This window comes from Entelurus aequoreus, linkage group LG13 (genome assembly GCF_033978785.1).
Source record: "Entelurus aequoreus isolate RoL-2023_Sb linkage group LG13, RoL_Eaeq_v1.1, whole genome shotgun sequence".
Taxonomy (NCBI): Eukaryota; Metazoa; Chordata; class Actinopteri; order Syngnathiformes; family Syngnathidae; genus Entelurus; species Entelurus aequoreus.
In genome coordinates, this window is record NC_084743.1 from 5218559 (window position 1) to 5228558 (window position 10000).

Consider the following 10000-nt stretch of genomic DNA (forward strand, 5'->3'; position numbering starts at 1 on the left):
CCAATTGTAGCGTCCAGAAGAAGTGCACACCAAGTCTGACGCTCTTTTGAAACTTTTATTAAGCATGCTATACTAACACAGCTCAACTTATCTCGTTCCTTCCACACGCACGTCTATCCTCACTCCTCATTTACGCAACTCAAGAAGACAACATCATGTGGTTACACTACATTATTTAAACACAGCAACGTGTGTACCACAAATTAAGCACACGGCTTTACCTTAACTTGGCAGTCCATGTCTTGTTGAAAACACGCCATTCGTCATCAACTTCTCTTTTTTTAGCGTCTCGGGGATAACCGGGCATCACTTGTCGCTGTGCGCCTTCACTCGCAGGACGCACATGAATAACACTTTTCAGAATAAAAGCAGCACAGTTGTATTGCACGCACGACATAGATGTTTTTTTAAATTTATTTTGTAATCTGTGATTGCCGCTGCGCGCACGAGCATACGTCCACACGGAAGTAATACAAATAACGCTTTTCAAAACAAAAGCAGCACACTCGAAATAGATACTTTTTAAAATGTATTTTGTAATTTATGATTAGGCCTCACGCGGGCCGGACAGGGACGTACAAAGGGCCGGATGCGGCCCGGGGGCCGCAGAATGCCCAGGTCTGTTATAGAGGATAATAAAAGCAGTGCCAACACGGCACGCCCGTAATTTAGTTGTAAGGGTGAAAATTGGAGAATATTTGCCCCGGGAGATTTCTAAGAGAGGCACTGAGATCCGTAAGTCCCCTGGGAAAATCGGAAGGGTCGGCAAGTATGCAGCTGAGCCGCATCAGAGTGGTCAAAGAGCCGCATGCGGCTCCGGAGCCGCAGGTTGCCGACCCCTGGCCTACAGTGTAAACATAGTCATTGGGGCCTTTGCACGTTTGCACTGGAGTCTGATAAAAATCAGTTAAATGGAAAAAAAAACTCTGATTTCCATAAATCAGATTTGCGCCACTTTGGCCTGCAGTGTAAACATAGTGTAGTTATTGGGGCCACAATGGGGCCTCTGCGCGTTCACACTGGAGTCTGCTAAAAATCAGTCAGATGGAAAACAAATGTGGATTTCAATCAAATCTGATTTGCGCCACTTTGGCCTAAAGTGTAAACATAGACATTGGGGCCACAATGGGGCCACATTGGGGCCTTTGCACGTTTACACTGGAGTCTAATGAAAATCAGTCAGATGGGAAAAAAAATCTGATTTCAATAAATCCTATTTGGGCCACTTTGGCCTACAGTCGTAGTCTTAATCTTGCCCTTTGTTTCCAATGGGCGGGTGGAGAGAGCGGAAAGAGAGAGAGAGGATTGGGACATAAAGCTGGAGTTGATTAGGAGCCACACTGATGATGATTTGATAATGGGGTGGGAAGAAGACGTCTCCTGACAAACACCAGACGTCAGTGAAAAGAAGACAATCCCACACTCCCGCCATGTTGTGTCACCATGGCGCTAGCCACATCAACACAGTGGCATGCTGGACATTTCAGTCAGATCAGGTGTCGCCACTCCTAAGTGGGGCGTCAGATCAGGTGTCGCCACTCCTAAGTGGGGCGTCAGATCAGGTGTCGCCACTCTTAAGTGGGGCGTCCACACTTTTCATGGCTCAAATACTTCAATAATGTGCTCAGTCAACATCTTCAATACTAACTCATCTTAAGAGACCTCTGTCTTAAAGGGAACTGCACTTGTTTTATTTGTCTATCATTCACAGTCCTTATGTAGGACAGGAACACGTAGGTTTGTCTTTTTATGCATTCTAAATCCTAAATAAACACTAGCAATAGTCAGCTAACAATGGAGCTAATGGGATTCGCTCAATTCCGCCTACAAAGTGCTCTAAAAAAACTTTCAAAAAGGTTTTATATACACACTGTAAGTATATATGTAATGTAGTAATCTTCATAATAACATGTAACACATACATATTTCCATCATTTTAAGTATTATATACACACTGTAAGTATATATGTAATGAAGTAACATTCATAATAACATGTAATATTTACATATTTTCCTAATTTTAAGTATTATATACACACTGTAAGTATATATGTAATGAAGTAACATTCATAATAACGTGTAATATTTACATATTTTCATCATTTTAAGTATTATATACACACTGTAAGTATATATGTAATGAAGTAACATTCATAATAACGTGTAATATTTACATATTTTATATACACACTGTAAGTATATATGTAATGAAGTAACATTCATAATAACATGTTATATTTACATATTTTATATACACACTGTAAGTATATATGTAATGTATTAGCATTCATAATAACATGTAATATTTACATATTTTATATACACACTGTAAGTATATATGTAATGAAGTATGATTCATAATATGTAATATTTACATATTTTCATAATTTTAAGTATTATATACATGATGTAAGTATATATGTAATGTAGTAACATTCATAACATGTAATATTTACATATTTTCATAATTTTAAGTATTCTATAGACACTAAGTATTCATGTAATGTAGTAACATTCATAACATGTAACATGTAGATATTTTTTATCATTTTAAGTATTATATACACACTGTAAGTATATATGGAATGTAGTAACATTCATAACAACATGTAATATTTACATATTTTCAACATTTTAAGTATTATATACACACTAAGTATTTATGCAATGTAGTAACATTCATAACATGTAACATATATATATTTTTATCATTTTAAGTATTATATACACACTGTAAGTATATATGTAATGTAGTAACATTCATAATAACATGTAATATTTACATATTTTCATCATTTTTAGTATTATATACATGATGTAAGTATATATGTAATGTAGTAACATTCATAACAACATGTAATATTTACATATTTTCATCATTTTAAGTATTATATACACTCTGTAAGTATATATGTAATGTAGTAACATTCATAACATGTAATATTTACATATTTTCATAATTTTAAGAAATATACACACTAAGTATTTATGTAATGTAGTAACATTCATAACATGTAACATATAGATATTTTTTATAATTTTAAGTATTATATACACACTGTAAGTATATATGTAATGTAGTAACATTCATAATAACATGTAATATTTACATATTTTCATCACTTTTAGTATTATATACATGATGTAAGTATATATGTAATGTAGTAACATTCATAACAACATGTAATATTTACATATTTTCATCATTTTAAGTATTATATACACTCTGTAAGTAAAAATGTAATGTAGTAACATTCATAACATGTAACATATAGATATTGTTTGTCATTTTAAGTATTATATACACTCTGTAAGTATATATGTAATGTAGTAACATTCATAACATGTAATATTTACATATTTTCAACATTTTAAGTATTATATACACACTAAGTATTTATGCAATGTAGTAACATTCATAACATGTAACATATATATATTTTTATCATTTTAAGTATTATATACACACTGTAAGTATATATGTAATGTAGTAACATTCATAATAACATGTAATATTTACATATTTTCATCATTTTTAGTATTATATACATGATGTAAGTATATATGTAATGTAGTAACATTCATAACAACATGTAATATTTACATATTTTCATCATTTTAAGTATTATATACACTCTGTAAGTATATATGTAATGTAGTAACATTCATAACATGTAATATTTACATATTTTCATAATTTTAAGAAATATACACACTAAGTATTTATGTAATGTAGTAACATTCATAACATGTAACATATAGATATTTTTTATAATTTTAAGTATTATATACACACTGTAAGTATATATGTAATGTAGTAACATTCATAATAACATGTAATATTTACATATTTTCATCATTTTAAGTATTATATACACTCTGTAAGTATATATGTAATGTAGTAACATTCATAACAGAACAAATACCCAGAACCCTTTGCAGTACTAACTCTTCCGGGATGCTACAAAATACACCCCCGCTACCACCAAACCCCGCCCCCGCCCACACACACACACCTTGTAGCGTCCCGGAAGAGTTAGTGCTGGCTGCAAAGGTTTCTGGGTATTTGTTGTGTTGTGTTTATGTTGTGTTACGGTGCGGATGTTCTCCCAATTGTCATTCTTGTTTGGTGTGGGTCCACAGTGTGGCGTATATTTCTAACAGTGTTAAAGTTGTTTATATGGCTACCTCAGAGTAACCTGTATCGCTGTTGATCAAGTATGCCTTGCATTCACTTGTGTGTGCCTGCAGAAGCCGCACATATTAAGGCCAAGTGAAATTACACGGCGGGACAATTTTGGCCCGCGGGCCGGAGTTTGACACCCATGCTTTAGAGGTTTAAGACCCTGACACACGGACTGGGACTCACCTGTACGGCATTCCAGTCTTCTGGCTGACCGTGTCCTCCCTGGCCGCTCCAAACATCTTGTCCAAACACCTGCTCCCCATCTCTCGCCGCGGCGCCCTCTGCCTCACGTCCGTGGCGTTGGCGAGCCGACCTTTGGCCCCGCCGCCGGAGTGCTGCCGGTGGACGGGGGCCGGTGCCCCGCCTGCGCCGCTGCGGGCGGCCAGCATGACCCCTGGAAGGCAAAGTTGAAGGAGGAAGTCCAGGTCTTGTCTTCCTTCCTTCAAGATGGCTTCCTGGGATTTGATTTGGCACCTTCTCCTCCTTTGTGCTGCTGCACTCCTTATAGCCTGGAAACCTGACCCTGCTTTCCTTGGCGGGCCTAGAAGGAGCAGCCAAACATGGCAGAGTGTTGACAAGATGCAAACACACACAGTAAGTGTCCACTCTCACAACGAAACAGGATTTATGACGGAGGAAAGAAGCATGTTAAAGGCCTACTGAAAGCCACTACTAGCGACCACGCAGTCTGATAGTTTATATATCAATGATGAAATCTTAACATTGCAACACATGCCAATACGGCCGGGTTAACTTATAAAGTGACATTTAAAACTTCCCGGGAAATATCCGGCTGAAACGTCGCGGTATGATGACGTATGCGCGTGACGAAGTCAGAGTAACGGAAGTTATGGTACCCCGTAGAATCCTATACAAAAAGCTCTGTTTTCATTTCATAATTCCACAGTATTCTGGACATCTTTTGCAATTTGTTTAATGAACAATGAAGGCTGCAAAGAAGACAGTTGTAGGTGGGATCGGTGTATTAGCAGCGGACTACAGCAACACAACCAGGAGGACTTTGTTGGAGAGCAGACGCGCTAGCCGGCGACCTCACCTTGACTTCCTACGTCTCCGGGCCGCCAAACGCATCGGGTGAAGTCCTTCGTCCTTCCGCCGATCGCTGGAACGCAGGTGAGCACGGGTGTTGATGAGCAGATGAGGGCTGGCTGGCGTAGGTGGAGAGCTAATGTTTTTAGCATAGCTCTGTGCGGTCCGGTTGCTAAGTAGGCTTCAATGGCGTCGTTAGCACAGCATTGTTAATCTTCGCCAGCCTGGAAAGCATTAGCCGTGTATTTACATGTCCACGGTTTAATAGTATTGTTGATTTTCTATCTATCCTTCCAGTCAGGGGTTTATTTGTTTTGTTTCTATATGCAGTTAAAGCACGATGCTATCACGTTAGCTCGTAGCTAAAGCATTTCGCCGATGTATTGTCGTGGAGATAAAAGGCACTGAATGTCCATCTCGCGTTCTGGACTCTCATTTTCAAGAGGATATAGTATCCCAGGTGGTTTAAAATACAAATCCGTGATCCACAATAGAAAAAGGAGAGTGTAGAATCCAATGAGCCAGCTTGTACCTAAGTTACGGTCAGAGCGAAAAAAGATACGTCCATCACTGCCTCTCAAGTCCTTCATTGTAACGTTCCTCATCTACGAATCTTTCATCCTGGCTCAAATTAATGGGGTAATCGTCACTTTCTCGGTCCGAATCTCTCTCGCTCCATTGTAAACAACGGGGAATTGTGAGGAATACTAGCTCCTGTGACGTCACGCTACTTCCGCTACAGGCAAGGCTTTTTTTTTTATCAGCGAGCAAAAGTTGCGAACTTTATCGTCGATTTTCTCTACTAAATCCTTTCAGCAAAAATATGGCAATATCGCGAAATGATCAAGTATGACACATAGAATGGATCTGCTATTCCCGTTTAAATTAAAAACAATCATTTCAGTAGGCCTTTAAAGGTGAAATGTAATTTAGAAAAAGTTGCAATGTTGACTAATAAAACAAAGCTGGTTTTTTTCTATCAAACTGTCATTGCTCAAAACATAATATTGAATCAAAATCAACGTTATTATGAATTATTGGCCTATCCAAGGTTCCCATTACTTCACATCAAATATTACACTAAGAAAATTATTTTTGGTGGAAGATTTCGCATATTTTGTGTGTTTGCCATAAAAAAACATAGTTTTGTTTGACAAAAAAGGGCAGAAAACAAACAAAAAAACAACATAAAAAAAACTAAAACATTTTGAAATGAGGGATGGATGTGAAGTTAAAGGCCTACTGAAATGACATTTTTTAATTTAAACGGGAATAGCAGATCCATTCTATGTGTCATACTTGATCATTTCGCGATATTGCCATATTTTTGCTGAAAGGATTTAGTAGAGAAAATCGACGATAAAGTTCGCAACTTTTGCTCGCTGATAAAAAAAAAGCCTTGCCTGTAGCGGAAGTAGCGTGACGTCACAGGAGCTAGTATTCCTCACAATTCCCCGTTGTTTACAATGGAGCGAGAGAGATTCGGACCGAGAAAGTGACGATTACCCCATTAATTTGAGCCAGGATGAAAGATTCGTAGATGAGGAACGTTACAGTGAAGGACTTGAGAGGCAGTGCAGGACGTATCTTTTTTCGCTCTGACCGTAACTTAGGTACAAGCTGGCTCATTGGATTCCACACTCTCTCCTTTTTTTATTGTGGATCACGGATTTGTATGTTAAACCACCTGGGATACTATATCCTCTTGAAAATGAGAGTCGAGCACGCGAAATGGACATTCACAGTGACTGAACATGTAAATACACGATTAATAATATTCAGCTTTGTGAAGCTAAAAAAATAGAAGCTAACCTAGCTACGTAGCCAACGTGATAGCATCAGTCTCAAATGCAGATAGAAACTAAATTTAAAAAAAACCTGACTGGATGGATAGACAGAAGATCAAAAATACTATTAAACCATGAACATGTAAATACACGATTAATAATATTCAGCTTTGCGAAGCTAAAAAAAATAGAAGCTAACCTAGCAACGTAGCCAACGTGATAGCATCAGTCTCAAATGCAGATAGAAACTAAATGAAAAAAAACCCTGACTGGATGGATAGACAGAAGATCAAAAATACTATTAAACCATGAACATGTAAATACACGATTAATAATATTCAGCTTTTCGAAGCTAAAAAAAATAGAAGGTAACCTAGCGACGTAGCCAACGTGATAGCATAGCAGTCTCAAATGCAGATAGAAACTAAATTTAAAAAAACCCTGACTGGATGGATAGACAGAAGATCAAAAATACTATTAAACCATGAACATGTAAATACACGATTAATAATATTCACCTTGGCGAAGCTAAAAAAACAGAAGCTAACTTAGATGCGGCGGCGGGCTTACTCACTGTAGTGCGTCTGCTATCCTGCTCAAAACACAACACAACCTCCTGGTGTTGGTGTTGCTGTAGTCCGCCGCTCCACCGATCGCACCTACAACTTTCTTCTTTGCAGTCTCCATTGTCCATTAAACAAATTGCAAAAGATTCACCAACACAGATGTCCAGAATACTGTGGAATTTTGTCGAAGAAAACAGAGGTATTTGAATTGGGTCCAAACACTTCCCTCGACCTCGTGACGTCACGCGGATACGTCATCATACCCCGACGTTTTCAAGCGGAAGTTTCCTGGGAAGTTTAAAATGTCACTTTATAAGTTAACCCGGCCGTATTGGCATGTGTTGCAATGTTAAGATTTCATCATTGATATATAAACTATCAGACTGCGTGGTCGCTAGTAGTGGCTTTCAGTAGGCCTTTAATGTAGACTCCAGAGATTTAAATATAAAATGTATGTATGCCCTGGCACGCCATTATCATCATTTCATGACCCAAGCAAAACATTTTTTACACTTTTATACTGAAATAAATACACCTACAACTTATTAAGTAAAAACATAGAAAAAACTAGCAGCAGCGGTAAAGTTTAGATCCATGAAGGAAAGAAGAAAGTGAATGAATGTTTATAACTGAATACATTTACATATGCATACACATTTGTTTTATTTATTTTAAAGGCCTACTGAAAGCCACTACTAGCGACCACGCAGTCTGATAGTTTATATATCAATGATGAAATCTTAACATTGCAACACATGCCAATATGGCCGGGTTAACTTATAAAGTGACATTTAAAACTTCCCGGGAAATATCCGGCTGAAACGTCGCGGTATGATGACGTATGCGCGTGACGAAGTCCAAGTAACGGAAGTTATGGTACCCCGTAGAATCCTATACAAAAAGCTCTGTTTTCATTTCATAATTCCACAGTATTCTGGACATCTTTTGCAATTTTTTTAATGAACAATGAAGGCTGCAAAGAAGACAGTTGTAGGTGGGATCGGTGTATTAGCAGCGGACTACAGCAACACAACCAGGAGGACTTTGTTGGAGCGCTAGCTGCGCTAGCCGCCAACCTCACCTCGACTTCCTACGTCTCCGGGCTGCCAAACGCATCGGGTGAAGTCCTTTGTCCTTCTGCCAATCGCTGGAACGCAGGTGAGCACGGGTGTTGATGAGCAAATGAGGGCTGGCTGACGTAGGTGGAGAGCTAATGTTTTTAGCATAGCTCTGTGCAGTCCGGTTGCTAAGTTAGCTTCAATGGCGTCGTTAGCACAGCATTGTTAACCTTCACCAGCCTGGAAAGCATTAACCGTGTATTTACATGTCCACGGTTTAATAGTATTGTTGATTTTCTATCTATCCTTCCAGTCAGGGGTTTATTTTTTTTGTTTCTATATGCAGTTAAAGCAAGATGCTATCACGTTAGCTCGTAGCTAAAGCATTTCGCCGATGTATTGTCGTGGAGATAAAAGGCACTGAATGTCCATTTTGCGTTCTCGACTCTCATTTTCAAGAGGATATAGTATCCCAGGTGGTTTAAAATACAAATCCGTGATCCACAATAGAAAAAGGAGAGAGTGTGGAATCCAATGAGCCAGCTTGTACCTAAGTTACGGTCAGAGCGAAAAAAGATACGTCCATCACTGCCTCTCAAGTCATTCACTGTAACGTTCCTCATCTACGAATCTTTCATCCTGGCTCAAATTAATGGGGTAATCGTCACTTTCTCGGTCCGAATCTCTCTCGCTCCATTGTAAACAACGGGGAATTGTGAGGAATACTAGCTCCTGTGACGTCACGCTACTTCCGCTACAGGCAAGGCTTTTTTTTATCAGCGAGCAAAAGTTGCGAACTTTATCGTCGATTTTCTCTACTAAATCCTTTCAGCAAAAATATGGCAATATCGCGAAATGATCAAGTATGACACATAGAATGGATCTGCTATTCCCGTTTAAATTAAAAACAATCATTTCAGTAGGCCTTTAAAGGTGAAATGTAATTTAGAAAAAGTTGCAATGTTGACTAATAAAACAAAGCTGTTTTTTTTCTATCAAACTGTCATTGCTCAAAACATAATATTGAATCAAAATCAATGTTATTATGAATTATTGACCTATCCAAGGTTCCCATTACTTCACATCAAATATTACACTAAGAAAAATATTTTTGGTGGAAGATTTTGCATATTTTGTGTGTTTGCCATAAAAAAACATAGTTTTGTTTGACAAAAAAAGGGCGGAAAACAAACAAAAAAAACAACATAAAAAAAACTAAAACATTTTGAAATGAGGGATAGATGTGAAGTTGATGTAGACTCCAGAGATTTAAATATAAAATGTATGTATGCCCTGGCACGCCATTATCATCATTTCATGACCCAAGCAAAACATTTTTTACACTTTTATACT

At 37.8% G+C, this 10000-nt stretch overlaps 1 protein-coding gene across 1 annotated transcript in view; it reads right to left on the reverse strand.

Annotated features, from left to right (window-relative positions):
- Positions 1-4608, reverse strand: part of kcnab1a (potassium voltage-gated channel subfamily A regulatory beta subunit 1a) — a 116486-nt gene extending 111878 nt beyond the window's left edge. Inside the window, exon 1 of the mRNA XM_062067284.1 lies at positions 4370-4608. Within this exon, the coding sequence (XP_061923268.1) occupies positions 4370-4575 (206 nt within the window). The 5' untranslated portion in view covers positions 4576-4608. The remainder of the gene's footprint in view (positions 1-4369) is intronic.
- Between the last annotated feature and the right edge of the window lie 5392 nt (positions 4609-10000).